The sequence below is a fragment of the Trachinotus anak genome, unplaced genomic scaffold, assembly GCF_046630095.1.
Source record: "Trachinotus anak isolate AG129_WGS33_773 ecotype Australia unplaced genomic scaffold, CSIRO_AGI_Tana_v1 ptg000007l, whole genome shotgun sequence".
Classification (NCBI taxonomy): Eukaryota; Metazoa; Chordata; class Actinopteri; order Carangiformes; family Carangidae; genus Trachinotus; species Trachinotus anak.
Genome location: NW_027273858.1, coordinates 1021027 through 1042430, shown reverse-complemented (window position 1 = coordinate 1042430; position 21404 = coordinate 1021027). Strand labels below are relative to the sequence as shown.

Here is a 21404-nt window from a genome sequence, read left to right as displayed (position 1 = left end):
ATCAATGATCACAGGAAATCTGAAACACATCAAATGAAGGAATCACTGAGGCCCATCAGCGTTTGAAATTAATGCCTGCTGAGGTGTCACTTGTAAATTAAATGAGGGCAACAATTATCCTGGAAAAAAACAGCTCATCTGTTATAATGGTAAATAATTATTATCAGCCCACTGTAAACTGACCGTCCTGTCTCCATGAAGCGGTTAATCTAACACTGTAATGATGATACGGATTTAAAACTGTGAACATAATAAAAACAGAACATTTGGTACCAAACTTAAAGTAAGTTTAATAATGGCTGGTAAACAGTGTGTGTTTACAGCCTTGTCTCCTAGCAGAGGAATCACATTACATACTAGTTTGGATGTTGGTTAGCTTCAGGCCACAGATACACTTTGGTTAAGTTTAGAGAAAGACTGTGGCTTTGGAGCAAAAACACAAACATGACCACAACTTCTCAACCACAACCAAATACAGTGAACGCCTAAACACAACTGGAAACATGTTGATCATACTTTAGTTGCTCTTCCATTATGCCGCCTTTGCTTATTTATACGAAACCAAATGAAGCTGGCAAAACGCCGCCACCCTGTGTGATTTCCTACAGCACGCCAGAGGCTTGACGTAACAAAAAAAACACAACACCTGGTTCTGTGACAACCTCCACTGCCTGAATAAAGGTGGAACAACAATGCCAACAAGTATTTTCTTAGTTCAGGGCCAACAGTTAAATTGAACAGAGACAAATAATCCTGATAATCATTGTTGCTTGTAACATCTTAATAAAAGTGAGCGCCGTCATCGCACAGCTCTGGTTGTGAGCAGTGTTTCAGGGGGAGATGGACTATGAGCTGTAGTGAAGTAGGACTGACAAAGCCTTTTTTAATGAGCAGGATCGTGAACATACGCAGCTCCCATCATGTCACTGTTTGAACACTGGTGTTCAGAGACCGTTTTAAACACAGATGATCGGTTTGTCAGGCCGCTTCCTCCTCTTTTAAACACACAGTCTCCTCTGCTGACTTTCCTACATATACAGGGACACACACACGCAGCCCTGGGCAAACAGGTTTGACCTCAGAGCTAACAGTAAACCAACCTCCAGACACTTCTCATTCCTCCACCTCAGAGGTTAAGAAGGGACGGGGCCTGGGCAAACAGAGTTCACATAATAGACTGACTCTGGAGATGAAATGTTCATATTAGGAGACTTCACTTTGTGTACACACACACACACACACACACACACAGAAACACACACTTTCTGCTGCTCGTAGAGAGATGAAGAGTGTATTTGCATAAGAGAAATCATTTGTGCAGCTTTCTCTCTCTCACTCCTAATTTAGCTCTTCTCCTCTTTCAACTTCCTCTACTTTCTTATTTTAACTAAATAAATTAAAAGTGCATTTATTAATTATACTTAATTATCTGATTCTTTAATTGATTATTAAATAAAGGGACTAAATCGGGTCAGATTTGACAAAAACAGATGCCATTTCTGGAGCTACAGGAACCAGCCAAGCTGTGACAATCACACAAATACAGTCCTCCTCCTCCTCCTCACCCCTCCCCATACACACACACACACACACTCATTCCTCCCTCCCCTCCCTCCCTCCCCCCACTCCATCAAATTGTGTTTTTGCTACAAATCAATAAACATTATCAGAGAGTGGCAGACTATGGGCTGGTGGAGGCAGCCTCTGTCTGTTAAAGCCCAGACCGCCCTGTCTCTATCACAGCCTGGGTGAGGAGGCCAGGAGGATACAGACAGACACACACATAAGAGAAAGGTAGACAACTTGAGTCCACACACAAACACAAAAATACATGTAGCAGGGATTTGGAGCAAACAGAAGATGGAAGCAGACGTGCTTCGTGATCTTGGATGCATGTACAGTCCTGCAGGGAGTGATTCCTCACATCCATACGTGAGCTCATACACAGCGGGGAACAAATCTAAGTCAGCGCACTGGAAAAGAAAAGAACAGCAGTGAAGCATTGAGGTGTTTAACAATAATCCTAACAGTACGGCACAAGCTGTTTTGACCACGCCAGTCAACGTCAATAAGAAATTAAAAGGAATAAAAAAAAGAAAATCAGAGTCTATGACGCCAACAGCGACTTTAAACACTCCCTAACCCATTAGGTCGTGGTATCACCACTCCATGCTTGTCAGCTCGCTTTAGCTTTAGTGTCAGAAATCCCTGCTCTACAAGAACCATTTAACTGAGCTCTAAATAAGATGATTTTCAACCTGTCCCCACTTAGCTTGGGGCTGGAAAAGGAAAATCAGGGGGCCTGCCATACACCATTTCTCAATTACCTTTCTCATTATTGTCACCCGCGTTCATTACTACTATTATCATCCTCTCTTTTCTGTGGCACCCCCCCCCCCCACTTTAGGCTAGCTCAGGCCGTTGTGGCTGTCGTGTTGGATGAAGAGAAGGAGGAGAGCGGCAGAATCGAGAGCTTTTTGCAAGGCCAGAGCACTTCAGGTAATTAATATAGCAAGAGGGGGCAGATGAGAGGAGACGGAGAATATGTGAGTGTATGTGCGCCTGTGTGTGTTTTTGCTGAAATGCCTGATTGGGGAGCTCACCTGCCGATACCCCCTAAAAGGTATTTCATTAGCGAGCCTTTTACCATACAAGCAGAGGAACAAAGCCTCGGTTACGCCTGTCTCCACTCCAACTCAACGGGGCCCTCCAGGACGCCTGTAGCTGTGTGTGGGAAGAGTAAAGACGAGTGGAGGAGCAGAGAGGAGAGGCGAGGAGAGGCTATCCCCGTTCATAATCTCATGACAAAAGGCAAAAAGGCATCATCCTATTAACAGCGTGATCTTCACCAGCTCATGCTAGCTCCTTTCCACAGGGGGCTCTCTTTTATTATTAAGGTGAGTGGGTGATAGGGAGCAGGAACGGCGCCTGGTGCCTCCCTATTAGCTCTGGGACAAGAGGAGGTCTGAAGGGGGAGAGGAGAGACCCCATGCTAGGGTCCTGCTTGGAGTCTTTTTTCTATTCTTCAGAATGAGACCCTTTGCTTGGACCTTTGGGGGCTGGCTTCTATTAGGCTTCAGTGATACAACACAAAGTGGGAGAGTTTCTTCAATCAAACACCTCAACACCTGCAGCGATGCTCACAGGGAAAACATCCTCAGCTCCACCTGTTAAAACTCATTTGAAGATGGCTCACCTCACTCCTGAGCCCCCACTAAACCATTTCATATGTTAGAGATCAGACATTATGGGAATGCTTGATTTAAATATTGTGAAAGCTGCAGCTCTACCTGCTCTAGTTTGTGTATGTTCTGAGTCTCAGTGAAGCTCAACAGGTTCAAAATGGTAAAGAATCAGTTCTCATGTGATAATTTGAGATTAATTTGAGATCTTGACTGTGTCATCAACGCAGATAATGGTAAATATATAACAGAAGCTAGAGGTTAATAAGTAGTAATACATGTTGGAAATGCAAAAAAGAGACAGGCACTTTTCTGCATCTCTCATGGGAATGCAGTACGGTCAAGCCATTCTGGCACAAAGTGCTGGCACTAGGGACATGGGTGAGAGTTACCTTACTGTTTATGCCTTCTGCATGTTGATCAAGCAGAAACACCAAATCTGACAAAATGAGTATTCTCAGTTCTGATGGTTCAGGATCATTCTAAGACACTGGAAATCACCCTCTTATTACTTATGAGGTTTTGTGGACTAGATTAAGGGGCAAAGGGCCTATGGAGCTGTGAACTTTTAATCCATTAACTAGCATCCTGAATGCAGAAATTTTAGTTCATCACTTGTGTTATGTTTGATTGGCTTGTATATTTTTATTTTATTTTATTTCATTTCATTTTACGATTGTATAATTCTATATTTCTATTTTCTTACCAGGAACGCCTGTGTCCTAACTTATTTTACTGTCTGACCTCATCAACTGATCAGTGCTCTGATCATGCCTGTAAATAAAAATTTAAATACAAGAAAAAAAAAAAGATTCAGTTCTCAATGACTGAAGGGTTCAGTAATAATAAGGCTGTGTTCAGAGAGAATGAGCAGCTGAGTTGGTATTTGTTAGTTAACAGCTTCAAAAGTCCTGTAGATTTTTGATTCTTGCTCCAAAAAGTAACAAAGTAAGGTCTTGACCTTACCCTGTAAAGTGCCTTGAGATAATGTATATTATGATTTGGCGCTATACAAATAAAATTGAATTGAAATTGAATTGAAAAGCACATCCTGTACAAGTTAGTGGTCACACACACAGATTATAACTGCAGTACAACATGTTGTCTCTCTGCTACCAGAGTCTGTGTCTGCATCTCCTCAACGACTTCAGTGTTAACGAAGGGAGCGTAGTATTCAGTAAAGGGACATTTTTCAGGCTGGGTATCCAGCAGCAGTGTTCCTAAAACTGACAGAGAGAGGGGGGGGGGGGGGGGGGGGGGCTGAGTGAGGGAAGGAGAGATTAGAGAGAGGTCTGTTTTTCTGTTTGAGTGTTTTGTTTTCTACTCGGTAGGGGTGCTTGCCTCTAGCCTCAGGTTACACAGGGGAATTGTGGGAAAAAAAAAAGTAGCTTGAGCTGTGTTTGAGTGACAGCCATGGCAGGCTTTGAATAGGTGAAGCTGCTTAATACAAATACACAGAAAAACCAAAAATAAGTTTTTCATCTTTAGAAAATGTTCCTATCTCTTCCTCTCTTTCTTTTCTGAGTGAAAATTATCATCACTTTACCCCAACACTGTTGGATTAATTCTACCTTTCACATTACAACTGTTTGTCTGCAGCTCATTCACGTATAAATCAGGGATGTTGGTAACATAGAGACTGAAGCTTATGCTCAGTTGAACACGTTCCAGGGGCTTTATCAGTGCAAACATAAACATAGACGTCCTGCTCAGTTCTGAGTACCAGGCCAAATTCTGTCTGCACAATGACCAGAGAAAATTTGGCTTGTTTCTACTCCCACACTCCGAGATGGCAGATGAATTATAAAGCATCCAGTGGGACGTCCCAGAAGGAGGTAAATGAAATGAGGATTTTACCAATGTGCAGGTTCAGTCACTGTCAACCTGAAGAACATAGAGAATATATCAGAGAGAAGTCACGTGTGATTTCCTCACCATGACAGACAATAACAGAAGCCTTCACTTTAATTTTCTCTGTTTGACTTAATACACTTAGTTTAATACTAAAAACACTGTACAGCGTGATATTATCAAAACTCATTAAACCACACACAGTGTTTATTACTGTGATTCAGAGTATGGCAATAGGTAAGGGACAAAGCTGAGCTCTGACATGATGTTTATGTCAGTTTCTAGTTCACAGACATGAAAACAGACAGACCACTGCAGGACTGTGCTACAAAAACATGTTCTTTATGTTCTGTGAGCCTTTTTAAGATAATCTTTCATTCCTTCTCTTTCTAAGTCATATTTTCTGAATCCAGATTAAATGTTTTTATATATGTATGAACAGGTTTGTCATGTGATCCTGGTACTTGATGATGAACCAGTTTTAATGCGAGTCACTGCTCAGACTGGCTCTGCTGCCCTGGTGACTACACCTGCTGTTCCAGCAGTGACACACATTCATCAATCATTTATAGTAACGTTATATGCTTCAGAGATTCAATATATATCTGTACATACAACAACTGTTTCTGCTGTGTGACTACCTACTGCTGCAGCAAACTAACACACACACACACACATACACACAGACAGACACACAAACACCTGCATAAAAGTCAGTGTTTTGCTAATTCAGTGAGACACAGAGAACTTTGAGGAACCTTTAAAGGTCTGTCAAAAGTACAGACTACAGATCCTCAAGAGATGCACTTCTTCAGACTTACACACACACACACACACACCTCTCATCATCATCGTCCTCCATTCTCCTCTGTAGCCCAGTAAAAAGCCTGTGATGACCTGGGTGTGTAGCTTATTAACCTCTCCATCAGTTCTTATCAGCCAATGAATAGCCCAGTCATCTGCCCCTCCTCCTGAATCTGAGGGCAAAAAATTTCTCCTCACGTCAGGCCTATAATTCAATCCACACACAAATCATTTAAGGAGCGCGCACATACACTCTCTCTCTTTCTCTCTCTCTCTCTCTCTCTCTCACTCACACACACACACACACAGAAGGAAGGGTGGAAACATTTTGTCAACCTTGGTCCAGGTGGTCGTCCAGGACTGACGTGGACCAGATGTTACAGAAATCATCAACAATTGGAGGAAACAACACAAGTGGTGTAATATGGTGTGTGTCTGTGACTGTGTGTGTGTGTGACTGTGTGTGTGTGTGTGTGTGTGTGTGTGTGTGTGTGTGTGTGAGGGCCAGAATAAATTAATGGCTGATTTCTCCCCTTGCTTTGATGGCATTAAGAGCCCTCTTCTTCTCAATGTGCCGCGTTAAATGCTTTTCTCTCTTTCCCTCCGTCTCTCCCTTCTTTTTTTGACAAGCAGGGCCACCCAGCAGAAAGCAACTGATGCAAAACGCCGGAGTAATCCCTCCTCCATCCACCACCACCACCCCTCCCGCTATCTTCAGTCTTTGACACAGTAGCCATTATCTGTGGGATTTAGTTAAACCAAACCTTCATGTATTTGTTAGGCCCTGGGTTCGTTTTCTCCTCTGACTGCTCTGCTTGAGTGTGGCCGGGCTGGAGGGGAGTGGGGGGGGGGGGTTACATCATCAGTGCAGCTAGCTCGGAGCACATGAGGAGGGGGTCTACAATGCCATCCAACTGGATCCCACTGAGCGGATAACAAATGTGTTAAAGTCTGAGCTGAAATTTGTAACCTGGTTTGTTTTGCTGGAAAAACAGCCTTCAAGAAAATTTAACAGCAGCAACACAATGATTTTATTTGCTCTGATTAATTCACTCAACACAAACAGATCATGTGATGCATCATTTCTGCCTTAGTGCCACACAATAGTGTGTGCAGCAGCACATGCAACAGGTCAGGAAAAACAACCACCGTGACATTTTCATGCAACTTATGGCAAATCAAATTTATAAAACTACTTTAAAAATGTACAAGGTATCAACATTATGACTCTTATCAGCCTAAATTTACTCTCATCGCAGTTGGCCATCCCGTAATGAATCCAGACATATAAAATATATAAAAACAAAGTTCTCACATTAAAGAAAAATCTCTGAAGTGCTGGTCTTAGATAAATGTGGCATTTTATCATAATTTATCACAGAGTCCAGTTGTGACCTTAAGAGATTTGTCTTAAAAACTAAGTGCTGACTTTTTGTAATTTCCAGATTGTGACACATGGGTGAAGTGTGAACACTGAGGCCTTCCTCTCTGCCACATGCAGCCACAGAGCTAGGAGCAGCGTTCTGGAATCACTGTTGAAACTCGCAGATAAGCCCGAGCTCGGTGGGGCTAAGCTAAGGTTAAGCCAGGTGGCTTAGTTCCCTGAGTATGTGTTTACACACACACTGAGGTGTGAACCATTTGGGGGGCTTAGAGGGGGCGGAGGAACACGAGTTGATTTAGTGCTGGTGAAAACCTTAGTACCTGTTGATGGTGTTGATGGTGGGACGGCTTAACACAAACATCAGCATGAATCTGTGGGGATTCTGATCCATGCCAGGAGTCAGATTTAACATGCTTCAGGGGAATACACACTGGTGGAGTAGTGATGGGTGGAAGTCTGGTCAGATTTGTCGGCTTGTTAACTTATTTTTAAGAAGATATTTTATGATTTCAGGTTATTTTATGTTGGTATAGTTTAATATTTAAGAATTCAGTCTTTGGTAAATGAAAAACATTTCATGGGAAGATACTGTAGAGGCACTAGTAAACATTACTTTACAGGGGTTTGAAAGTCATTCGTACTTTCCTTTAAACACAGGTCGAGCCACTTGAGAAGCAGTTATATTTATTTGTAAAGGAATAAGAGAGAAGAGCGTACAGAAATTTCTGAATGAAAAAGGGTCTGTAAGAGAGAAAGAGAAAGCAGAGATAGCCCCCAGTGGAGGACCCCCCCCTCAACCTGCTGACAGACAGCTGCAATCTTTTTAGCATAAGTGGCTCCGCCTGCTCCATTAGCAAGGAGAAGGAGGAGGGTGTGTGTGTGTGTGTGTGTGTGGAGGGGGGAGGTCGACCCCCCCTGGGGTAGATGTTAGAACAAATTTGAGGGGTGTCATATTACACGCTTTGTGACAGGAGGCCGAGGGGAGGTGAACGATGAATTTGCTTAATGAATTAATCTGTGGACCAGTAATGGCTCCGCTAACAACATTAGTCATCCTCTTACACCTCTGTGCTGCGATTCACTAGTTGTTTCCCCCTCGTCTCTCTCTCTCTGTTACGCAATCATTTCATCCTTTTCTTCTTCCTCTTTACTCCCTGTCTGTCTCTTCTTCCTCTCAGAGGTTTGCATCACACTATCAGCTCAGTCCTCCCCTTTACTATATCAATAAAAATAGTTTTTCTTTTTCATTCATTCTGCTCTGTCCTAATATTTACATATAAAGGACAATTAAGCCTATTTAATATCCCCCCTCATATAAATTCCTCCTAATATGTTTGTGAATGTGTCAACAACACCACACACTGTTTTCACTCAGGAGTACATTACATTACAACTGACACCACCATCAGGCTGTTGATGCCACTGGCCCTGGTTTGAGCTTTGATTCAATACACAAATGCAAAATTGCTGTGTTTAAATAGATATTTAAATGGAAATGTATTGGGAAAGACAGCTGTTGGTATTTGTAGCCTGGAGTGCTCATTACAATGGGAAATAGGGAGGAGTGTGTATGGGCTGGGGGGTGACAACGGCAGCATGGCGAGCAGCTGTGTTAGCAAGTGAATGGTGTAATTACTGGCCAAACCTCTGTCATTAACCTGCATTGTCAAGTGCTACCACATCAGTTAACATAAGAAAGCCTCGATTAATTGACTGCAAGGTTGAAATTCAATTATGTCATTGGGCTGCAGTTTGTAAACTAAATAATAATCAACCAAATAAATACAAACAGAATATCCTCAGTGAATGTGAGCCAGGAAGAGATGGAAGAAAGATTCAGTTTACAGTCAGGAACAAACCAGGAAACAAAACAGGTGGATTCAAATGTGACGGCTTCACTTAGAAACAAAAAACTAACCCTTGAGAGATTCTGTATTAAAGATGGTTTTAAGCTAGAGAACACAAACTGCATCACCGTGCTGCTAAAAAAGTGTGTTTTGTTGCTGAGTGTGAAGTACATGCCCTCAGTGGGTGTGTGTGTGTGTGTGTATTCAGTTTGTTTGTTAATGTGGAACTTGTATATTTAGTGTTGGTGTGTGTGTATGTGACGATGTGCTTGGCAGCTTGCAGCACGGTTTGTTGGATCGGCTGCTGCATGGGGTCTCAGGCAGAGAGGCGGCTGATGAAAGCATTGGCGAGATGCTCCAATAAAGAGCAGATTATCATAAGCGGCCATTGTCCACCTCCCAATTCTCTCCAACAGCCCCCACCCCCTCCACCACATTCCCTACTTACTCACCCCTCTGCTGAAAATGTTAATCGGCCCTATCGCTGGCAGGCTGAGGAGAGAAGCAGCGCCTGGTTCAAAGAGTACAACTTCACTGATTTAGAGGAAGTGAGGAGAAAAATATGACAAAAACAAACAAAAAAATTAAAAAAGTGCAAGATGACAAAATAATCACAGAAAGAAAGAAAAAGGCAGAGAGAAAAATACAGGAAGTGATGGAGGGGATTCCTGCCTGGTTTACAAACAAATTTTACTTCCACGTCTCTGGGCTGTGGCGAGCAGCTACACCCCATTCTCCTCCATCGCAACAAACTCCCTCCCTCCCGTTGACTCCATCCACCCAGCTCGTTTTATCTGAAGATTCTCAGACAATGCCTAGAGGATCCCGTTCCCTAATCTTCCTAAAAATCCCCCTTTCATCCCCACTGTTAAAGAATGTATGAAAGGCTGACACCGAGCTGGAAAAAAGAAGGCAGAAAAAAAAAAGAGAAGCGGAGCACATCTGGGAGTGAGGGTGGTGTCACTGTGCTAGGCTGGAGGGGGGGTGGGAAGGGGGGGGGGGGGGGGGGGGCAGAAAGCGCAAAGGAGGTAGGAGCTCAGCATTGGTCGCTTGTGCAGAGTCCTTCCATGATGACTAATTAAATTGTTTTGCTGCTCAAACATTAAAATGGCCGAGGAGATTAAAGGCATGAGCGGGAACGGGAGTGTATATATGAGTGTGTGTGTGTGTGTCGGGGGGAGGGAGGAGGGTTTAATCTGTGTTCTGACCCAGCTGAACCTTCCAGTCTCTCACACACACACACACACACACACACACACACACACACACACACACACACACACACACACACACACACACACACACACACACACACACACACACACACACACACACACACACACACACACACACACACACATTCTCACACAAAACAAAAAGCTCAAATCCTTTGTTTTGTCCCCTCAAAGGCAAGAAAGAGGTGATGGGTTTTAAAGGAGTGATCCCTAGATTTCTTTCCTTCCCTATAGGGAAGAACAGTGCATTTGCTCCTGAAGTGAATTCAAGATGACCACAAACACATTCCACTGTGGTCTAATACGAAACCATTCAATTGTGAGTGCTCTTTTCGTAACCCTGACAACAACAACAAGAAAATGACCAAAGGCTCCAAAAAGGACGCATCTTCTTGTGGCCGTGTCTATCTCTGTTGCCATGAGCTTAGCTTACGAATTGGGTCTGTGATTGGGGATAAACAATAGTTAGAATCTCTCTGCTCAACAATTTCAATCACAATTCGCACAGCGGCCAAGCCTTCAGCACAGCCTGTGTTTATTTTCCAATCTGCTTTTATTGGGAGATTCAGGAGGAGAGGCATGCGTGAAACTCAAATGTTACTTGATGCATTTTCAAAAGTGAAAGAAGAAAAACAAAGTACCACAGAGGAAAAAGGGGGAATTGTACCTGAAATATAAAGTCAACGCTGATTAAAGCCAACACCAAAACCTCTGTCCCTCCATCTTTCAGGCTGTGAACTGGGGAGGGTATTATAGTCTAAACACTTTTTCTACTCTCAGTGCTGAAAGATTAGACTGGTTATCCCATTAAAGTTGGTAAAATGCCATTCTTGTGTCTTTAAGCTCTCGTATAGGAGGTCAAGATGAGTCTGCCTGCGCTTACAAGGCGGGCACGGATGTAATCTGCCCAAAGTTACAATAATTAATGTTAAGCTTCTCCAGCAATACGTTTGTAAAAGAACTGGTCCTGATAATATACTTAAGGCTGCACACGCTGTTTGTGTTGCTGCGACGAGACAAGGCAGGGATTGATGTGTGTGTGTATGTGTGTGTGTGTGTGTGTGTGTGTGTGTGTGTGTGTGTGTGTATGTGTGTGTGTGTGTGTGTGAGAAAGTCCCTATGCCACTCACGTAGCCCAGCTTAAATCTTTAGTCAAACTATAAGCTGATGCTGCCACAATGCTGGATTAGGACGACAGGCAAGGGAAAAGAGTGAGAGGCCGGCTGACTTAATGCTAAGGAAATATAAACATAACACACACTCAGTGACAATGATGCCTGCACCCCAGCGCTATTAGTGTTAGAACTGCTGGGAAAAGATCTGTGAAAACATTACCAGCCTGGAATATGGCTGTAAAAGAAAAAAGGAAGTTCAAAAGCAATTGTCTGTGGATAGAAATATGAGAGTAATATTACATATGTTCATACTTTTCTAACAGGTTATATGCAACTGTGCATTAATTTAGAAAAGCTTCCAGAAAAGTATTATTATTGTGGTGATCTTTGACCATTTAATGCCTGATAATGGAAAATAAAAGTAACAACAATACAATTAAACAGATAAAAATATCCCTGCAGGCTTTAGTTTGAACAACTGGGATTTAGAGCTACAGGTTGGCATTTAAGCCCTTAACGTTCTGCAGTCCTCCACATAATCACAGCCCGACTCAAAGCGGCCAGTAGCTCTTCCCAGTGTGAAGGCACTGACAGTCTGTTCTGTCCCTTTCTCAGATACTGAGGAGGATAGGCTGCATGTGCAAAGTACATTAAGCTCTTGCTGGATCCCTCCTTGTGCCATTCTCCTCTCGTCGACTCGCAGACACAAAGGCAGATTAAAGGAACGCGCGCCATAAAAACCCTGTGTCAATCTTATCGGCTTCGAGTGCAATTTTTAAACATATGTTAATCTGGGAGAGCTAAAACTCATTCTCTCCTCTCTCTGCTTGTTTATCTCTTATCAAATGCACAGTAGGTGAGGGGCAGCTTTGCGGTGCAGCTAAGTGCCATTATTTGGATAATTGCGTCCATTGTTGCAGGTTATATAGCTATTTGAAATGGGAGGTGTGTGTAAATAGGTGCAGAGGCCAGGTAGGGGGTGGTTGAGATATATTCAAAAAGGGGCAGGGGGATTTTCTGCGAAGGCTACACGATGCATTTGAATGCTCCTTCATACCTCAAGCTGAATTTTCAATAAGGAGAGTTTGATATGTTTTTCTGTGTAACAATACCTTTAGAAAAATAACAATGCCAAGGTCAGAGGCATTACATGCATCGGCAGAAACACACAAATGATGAATGGTATCTTCATTCAGCTAAAAATCACAATAGAATAAAACACTTAAAAAGTTCAAGCTTTACATTCTGTGCAAATTGTTCCACTTTTCTTAGAGCACTGTGTAAAAAGGTTGTATGATACTGTAACAAAACTTTACCATGTGATAATAATGTAGTTAAAATGAATAATGTATATGGAATGAACACACAGCCTCACACACAATCATATAATCTCCTCATAAAATCAATAAACTCCTATAAATAATCTGTCTGTTGCAGGAGGTGAACATTCTCCTAGTGTTGCATGTGTGAAGGACAGTGCTCCCAGTGGTGCAAGAATAACAAGTTCATTAGTCGAGGGGGGGGCGTCGCAGGAATTCAAATTCCCCCCCGACCCGGCCCTGGCTTCTGATTGGCTGGCTGCGTCAGCATGGCGAGACTCATTAGAGCCCAGCAGTAATTAAGAGTTGTTAGAAAGTGAATTCTCCAACCGCAGATTAGAAAATTAAACTATTTACTGATTACATATTAATAGAAGACAACAATGGCGCTTGCCATAAGCTTGGAAGGCAACCAAGGAATAAATCTGTGTACTTAATTACCATAAACAATGGGGGCATAGAAATGGAGTTTTATGCACACTCCCTCCTGTAATGTGTCTGATATCAGAAGACACTTGACAATTCTTGTTCAATTATCTCTATTATTTAATGTGCTGTGAACTGCCTCTGAGTAAATAAATTAACCACCCCAATTACTTTGGATTCATCTGGGGAGGGCTGTGGCGTAATAGAAAATGCTGCAGAAAGCTGCATTGTGCCCAAACCAGGGGAGAGAAGGGGGGAGGAAATGTGTGAAAAAAAGAGGGAGACAAGGGGGAGCAGGGGTGAGAGAGAGAAAGGGGGGGTGGGGGGGTGGGGGTAGAGATTCACAGGGATAAAAAGGAACAGGGCAAATAAAAAGTGATGCAGAGAAGCAGAGAGGACTGAGAAAGAAAGAGTGAGAGAAAAAGAAAGATGAGAAAAAACAAAAGAGAGAATATTGATTTAGAAAGAACAAAAACAAAGAGGTGACTGATAAGTTACTGAAATTGGGAAGAAATAAATAAAATTAAGATTATTAAAGACCTGATTTCATGTGGGAAATATTACACATCACATGCATGTGTAAACTCTGCCCACAGAGAGAGAGAGAAGAAGAAAGAAAAGGCTGCAGGAATGACAAAGCAAAAGCATGTGATATCAAAGAAAGGCATATTGAGGAGCAGCAGAGCACAGTGGATCTTCCCAGGCTTTCTGCTGGTGGAGCAGAGAGATGAACAATCAGTCATGGGTCAGTCGGTCTGTCTGTTCACATCTGCCCATCAGTCCTGCGGTGCTGTGCGCTGCCACAGCACCACTGCACACTGAGCTCACCCAAACTCGCCTCCAGAGGTCTGAATCACATGATCATATGTGCTGCTATGAGTACTCGGCACAGCCGCCCTGCTCAGAGAGTCTATCAACACTGCACACAGTTCGGGGTAGAGACTACACACATACACTTTATAAAAAACATGTCTGAATCTGAAAGTGTTCATATGGGAACAGTCAGTGAAGCTCATGATACACACACACAACAAAGCTGATCGTTAAAAGATCCGTAAACCTCTTATCTTTTGTCTTTGTGACACCTGCAGATCTACATCTCAGTGCTAACCCAACCTCCCCTACAGTTAATTATCTTATCTTATATTATCACATATGAACTCCAGCTCAGTCAAAATACTGGACAGTTTTGTCAGATTTTATTTGCATCCAAACGTTTCTCAGGTTTGTGTTTGTATTTCATAAGCACATGATTTGGTTTGGACGAGTTGACAAAGAGGTTGTTCTTTGTGTGTCCTTTTTCACTAAAGTTACAAAAACAGGTCTGGAGGTTGAGGACAGCCTGTCTCAGAAAAACTGCTGAGGCTGTTCTCATGTGTTAATGGACGGAGAGCTGTGAGCTCATGTGTGAGGAAGGGAGCTGTTAAAAACAAGCCTGGATGCTTAGTCAACTTTCCTTGGACAAAGAACGGTTCTATTAGACACAAAAGGTAGTAATGAAGATGTCAGAACATAGAGGTAGAGTAGAAACACACAGCTCTGTTTCTACTGAGGTGTGACACCTGTGTACTGTGAGTGGTTGGACAGTATCTGTCTGTAAGAACTTGAGGTCTGTATTACTGAGGGTGTTTTAGACGAGCTGAGGCAGCTGATACATCTTTTTGGTGGATTTTCCAACCACACAATCAGAAAGTGTTTTGGACTTTACAACACCCACATCCTTCTGTAGTCAAAAAATTAATCAATATTCATTATGTTCAAAGTAATAAATTTGACAAACACATGTGAACTGTGCCTAAAAGACCCCACAACAGGCTTTTATATGATGATTGGCTCTGTTGAAGTTTAATCAAGCTGATTTTTAGCCAATTTGTCTTGTTAGGAAGACTTCCCCTGAACATTTATTGGCAGCCGAGGAAAGTGCTGCTCAAGATTTGAATTCTGTGAAATTTTGTGGACTTTGTAGGTCCAAATTTAAACCAAACACTCAGACATCTAAGCAGATATTATGGAAATAAAAAGGACCTCTAGACATTGGCAGGTCTTCAAAAGTGTGGCTGGCAGAGTTAAAAAAAAAAAAATGCTGGTAGCTGGTGGTAATTTATCACCATATCCTCTAGTAAGGTACAGGCACCAGTCAGATGGTACGGATCAATACCGGATGTTTTGCTAACAGCCAATCAGCCGGCGCTTCAATCAGGTATTCAGGGTTCAGAGAAAAATATCTATCATCTATGACAGCCTATAGAAAGGTGACCTCAGTTGCTGAGGTGATAAAGGTTACTTTAGTGACCACCTGTCACCGGCACATCTCGCTCTGATGCCTCCAGACCTCGGCCTAAAGGCACAATCCATAACCTATTGGATGAGTCTCTGGGATAAGTTCTGCAAAATGAGATATGGAAACAGAAATACACTTTGAGGAAGTGAGCAACGTGCTCGACATCATGTGGTAGGTTGTCCTCTGCGTTCCACACGGCGATGCCAGTGTGGAACTGGTGCCAATTTGAGGGTGTCCTAAATACTGACTGACGTCTCACAGCGAAGCACAGACTTCCCAGCATCCATCTCTTCTGACCCAACACACAAATTCTACATGTTTCACTGCTGATGATGATCATTACTGACCAAAGGTGACACTTGAAAAATGCCATAGATACAGTATACAACACATATCATTATATATATATATATATATATATATACACACATCTTTCACCCAGTAGTCAGTGTATTGACTTGTGAAAACCACATTTTCTCAATTTCATTCCCCACTGATGTTATAAGGGGGTGAAAAGCAACCAAGATGAATTTCTGTTCGTGATATCCTGTTTTTATTTCGTCCTCGCCTTCCCTGTTGTCACCCGCTTCCTTTTCTGGTGAATCCTATTTTTCAGGATGGGACCACAGGTATATTTATACAACTATATAAAGAGAAATCTTTATGGCTGAAGGTGTTTGGAAGTAAATAACCTGGCGTCTTGCTGGCTAGTGGAAGCTTTATCAGTGGGCGAAGAAGAAGGAGGAAAAACAGCCCTTCAGATTGACACAATGGCGTGCGCTCCAACAGGGGAAGAGGGCACAGAGGCAGGGAGGGAGGCAAAAAGGAGGAAAGCGAACACAACAAACAGAGGCGAGATAGTCTCGATATCAGAACCCAAATAGGATGGAGAAGGTGAGCGTAAATCCCACCGCCCCAGTTTCCTTTTCTAAAAACCTCCTCTTCTATCCTCCCCTGTGTTGCTTTTTTAGGATTTTGGGGGATAAATCCACCAAGTTAGGAGCTGATATATCAGAAAGAGCACGAGAGCTGCTACTAAATTACTACAGCGAACACTGTACCTACACTTTCAGAACATTTGCAAACATCAAAATTTAACACTTCCTGGGACCATGTTTTTTTTTCTGGAGTGAGGAATGGGATGGTTTAGTGTCACAAATGGGATGCTATTCTCCAATTTCAGTTAGGGACTTAGTGGAGCCAAGGCCCCTCTTTTGGCTCGGCACACTGTCTCATGTCTTAACAAGGCTTTACCCCCGGCCAAATCTTAAATAAAAACCTTCCGAATCCGGCTCCGTACGCCAAACCAGATTGCACTTTGTATGCACGGGTGTGTAAGCATTTGTGTGTGTCTGTCGTGGATTTGTGAACTGTGTCAGTGCTCATGTTGTGTTGCCGTGTTTTTTTTTTTTTTTTTTTTTTTAAACATTTCTTTGCCTCTCCCTCTCTCCTCCCTTTAACTCACCCCCGTCTTTCCTTATACAGCATATCAATGAAGGCCAGATATGTACTAGGGGAAGGAGGGTGTATGTGTGTGTATGTGTGTAGCTGTGCATGGCTGAGCGCACTGTTCAATAGTGTGGAGGCTGGCTGGCTGGGGCCGCAGCTGGCAAACGGCTGCAGCGGAGACTTCGGCTGGGGCTCCGCTATCGCACCCAGTTATCGTTTCCCCCATGAAGGGCTCCCTTATCACCCCAGCCCAGAGAGGTCTCCCTTCTTCTCCCATCCCCGAGACACACTACCCCGCTCTCTCCCTCCCCATCCACCCTTCCCCTCCCTTCTCCACCTCCTCCTCCTCCCTCACTCCCCCCATCTCCTCCTTTCATATCCACCCAGCGCTCCGTCGCTCAACATTCAACCGAGAGGGAGGGAGAGAGAGGGGGGGGGGGGCTTCAAAGATTCTCTCTCACACAAACGCACACATAAATACACACATACACACACACACACACAAACTCCCCAAGTGTACATGCGTGTGTATGTGCGTGCGTACGCTCAATTTGCCAAAACAGTTTTTCCAGTGTAATTGGGCTTGGGGTACCTGTGTCCATGAGATAGCGCAGCCTCTTCTCCACGCGAGCTGCTCGGGCGTCTATGTGCCTCTGCTCGCTCTCCAGCGCAGACAGCTCCCCAACCACATACTGACTGGTGTCTTTGAACGCCTTCTGTCAACCAGAGAGAGAGTGAGTGTGAGAGAGAGAGAGACAGAGGGAGAGAGAGAATGGTTACGAGAGAAAAGGAAGAGGAGTGCGATACAGCATTAAACAGAGACAGAGAAAAAAGGATAGAGAGATGAGACAGGATGAGGGAGAAGAGGAATACAAAGATGGAGAGAAGCAAAGAGGTGATGAAGGTAGAAAAAAAATAGAAATGAAAGAGAAGGAGTAAAGCAGAGGGAGGAGGAGAGTAGATGTACAGTGTCAACAAATCTTACAAAAAAACAAAAGAGAATTTCCCCAGAAAAGAGTTTAATTTCACAACAGATTATATTTACAGCTTGAGACTAACTGTTGCTGCCTCTTGTTTCATCTGAGCTTTGTTTGGCATTTCTGAGTCCCTCTCTCACATCTTCAAAACCACTTTATAGTTGTATTATATTTTTATTTATAATTTGTATTTGAATACAACAGCAAAGCTCCAAATAGCTGGATTAGAGTGACTGTGGATGAAGACACATTCAAGTGAATCTTTATTCACATCAAACTATCAAGGTAACACAAATTTAAAGCAGCTTGCTTAAATAATCACTGGTCACTTTACTTATCAATAATTGACTCCTCAACAATGGTCTTCCTCTTTTCACAGCTCAACCCAAATGAACTGGGTATCTGAATCATAAATAAAATTAACAATTATGTGAAGCATAAAGTAAATAGACCAAATGCATCTCTCAGAATGGCTGCTCAACTTAAGGTCAAATAAGATCTGAATGACAGAGCATAATAATTCATGTTCACTTGCAGGCTCTACTTCATGATATAAATGAGATAACTGGAAAAACGAGGAGTTTGTAGTGGAGCCTGTGAATGTCTGCATCAAGTAGAAAGATGAGTTATGTCAGGATCCTGGAGACAGACGTTAATCTTACTTGTTTTTATTTAAGAATGTGTGTATTCATGTGTTCAGGCATCAGCTGTCTCTGTCATCAGTTCACTTTCCTTGTTGATGAAATTTGGAGAATATGTTTTGCATTTGATGATGAAAGTGAAGAGGGTAAAATATCTGAACGAACTAACTCTGACAGACGCCCACTTTGTGACCTCTAACCTCTTACATCATCAAGGAAACAAACATCCTCACTGTGCCACATCTGCACCACCTTTCATCTCATGTTGTCCAGTTATACTGTCACATACTCGATCCAGGATCAATACTTATATTCATGGAGTCTCCAGCAAATAATGATCAGTCACTGGACTTTGCTGTTTCATGTTTAACTGCTAATTTAACACTTTTAAATCCCTCATGTGGTAATTACCTACCTGCAAAGTCATTAAACTAAACCTTAAAATCTTAACAACCCCACATGAAACCACTCCACAGCCACAGTCTCTCGACCTCTCATACACACAAAGACACCTGTGAATACTTCAACACACACACACACACACACACACACACACACACACACACACACACACACACACACACACACACACACACACACACACACATCACTCTATAACCATAAGCACTTAATACACAGTCCATCTGTGACCCCTCTTCACCTCTGTCTCCTGGCTACTTGCTATTCTCCAGAGAAACTCCTCCGAGTGAGGAAAATGTTTATTCAAATTCACTACTGAGGATGCATCCGAAAAATATCTCCATTTTATTGCTGATGCACTTCATTTTTCTTAATGGGAAGGAGAACTAGTGAGCAGGAGAAAGTTTTTATTTCATTCCACCCAGGCCAGCACTTTTTCCTGTACTCTTTCCAGTGTGTGAGAGTGTGCATCTGTGTGACTCTGTGCACATGTGATTTGTGCAAGTGTGTGTATGTGTGCGCTGATTCCCAGCAGCCCACCGCCCCAACTCCCTCCTCCTCCTCCTCCTCCTTGCGCGCTCTCGCTCTATCACCATATTTTTCCTTGGCAAATCAATTTTACACATGATCAGCCCACTCCCCTTGCCGCGCTCAGCCCAGCCGTAATTAAGAGGAGGGAAATTACCATATATATTATATTAATGCAAACATCATTCAGCAGGTAATTCTTGGCTGATCGGGATAATGGAAAGGTTGAACACCCATTAACCCTGGGGCCCAGGCACTGGGAGGAGGAGGGTGTGTGTGAGAGTGTGTGTGTGTGCATGGGACTGGGGTGGAGAGTGCAGGGTCGAGGGTGGGAGAGGGAAGAGAGATTCACCCCGTGGTCTCCAGCGGCACACACACTCACTGAAATAATAGCATTCTTATAGACACACTCTTTGTACGCACAAGTTCAAACACACGCTGGGAAGAGAGCGAGAGCTTGTGTACACACTTGAAGGACACGCAGACACACAATTTCTTTTCTGAGACGCACACATCCACCTCTGAATGGCAGAGAGGCTGATATCTACCATTGTTATAATTAAAATGGCAGTCTGTTAGATCAATACTTAGATGTCTGTGCAGAGGAGAGAGGACAGTAGAGAGAGAGGGAGAGAGAGGGAAAGAGTGTGATGTGGACAAGGTGAAGAGGAGGGAAATTTAAGCAGAGAGGAGCTCACTGACAGATTTATCTAAGACAAGACAGGAGAGAGAGAAAGAGAGCTGACTAATAGGAAATAAAAAAGGCCAAGAGGGAGCAATTAAGAGACACAACCTCACTTCTGACCCCTCAATCCCACTTTTTACTTTGCCATCTTTTCTCAGACTTGATCATCTGTCCGTTGCACAGACTTCATGAGGAAAAGGCTTCAGCCAAAGCAGACCAAATTTTTATGTACAGATTTTTAAATTTTCTTCTGCTTTTCCTGTCAGTTGCTGCAGGTGGGATCAACTTTAGGGGATGCATTCAACTTTATCTCCTCCCACAGAGAAGTATGATTTAGTAGGAAAAAGAAATGGACAAACCTCCTCTTCAAATGGTCTGCGAATATCGACCTCTGTCGGTGAACCTCTCTCCTCCTCGGCCCTCTTCAGATCCTCGGGAATAGACTTTTGTCTCTTCACCTCTGGAGGGGTGAGAAGATGATGACACATGTCAACATGAAAACAATCTCTTTTGTAATTAAAAGCAAAATGTACATAGAAGTCGAGGAATTCACACTTGGTTGTCAGTGAATTTTCCCTGTTGTTTAATATGCAGTGGAGTCAGTGAGGTGGACATTCCCTTCAGGAGCAAAATAAAATGAAAATGAAAAATAAAACAGACTTATTTCTAGTTTTTCTGTGTGTTTACTGCTGCTGATATTCTTAGGATGACACATTTGAGAAAACCTGCTGTGCTCCAGGGTAACAATCAACTTTTCCGTCTTTGTTTTTGGATGTGAGGCGTTTGGAGGCGACTGATTCTGCAGTTATGGTTGGTTTGTATGTTTGCGGTGAAATCTTGGAATGTGTATAAACTGATAACAGCAAACAGATAACTTCAGCAGAGAGTGAACAAGTCAATAATTATGACAGAACTGAGCCACTGCTCCTCAACATGTCTGCAGGTTCCTGCCAGTTACCTGCACTCAGGTGTGAACTGGATGTATGTGAGCCAGTGTTGGTGAGTGCAAACATACCTCCCTGGGTAAATACTTTATGCAAAGTGTGTAAATGTGTGTTTGTGTTGTATTGTCTCCCACCTGGTCTGCTCTCCACATACTGGCTGAAGGACTTCAGCTGTGTTTTCCGGACTGCAGAGTCCTTGTTGAAGACGACGGGGCTGCGCAGCTTTTCTGTTGCTCTGCGCAGCCGCTCCGCTCGCAGCTCCTCAGCGTTATTCTGTCAGACACACAAATATATAACATTCAGTCTCAACAGCTAC

The 21404-nt window shown here is 43.0% G+C and overlaps 1 protein-coding gene across 6 annotated transcripts in view; it reads right to left on the bottom strand.

Moving 5' to 3' along the window:
* Positions 1-21404, bottom strand: part of ehbp1 (EH domain binding protein 1) — a 132484-nt gene that overhangs the window by 17116 nt on the left and 93964 nt on the right. For 5 of the 6 annotated variants that reach the window (XM_071479834.1, XM_071479838.1, XM_071479836.1 and 2 more), the window contains 3 exons: positions 21223-21361; positions 20504-20604; positions 17486-17609 (listed from right to left, as the gene is read on the bottom strand). In XM_071479834.1, the coding sequence (XP_071335935.1) occupies positions 17486-17609; positions 20504-20604; positions 21223-21361 (364 nt within the window). The remainder of the gene's footprint in view (positions 1-17485; positions 17610-20503; positions 20605-21222; positions 21362-21404) is intronic. The other variant, XM_071479839.1, reaches the window with a different exon arrangement.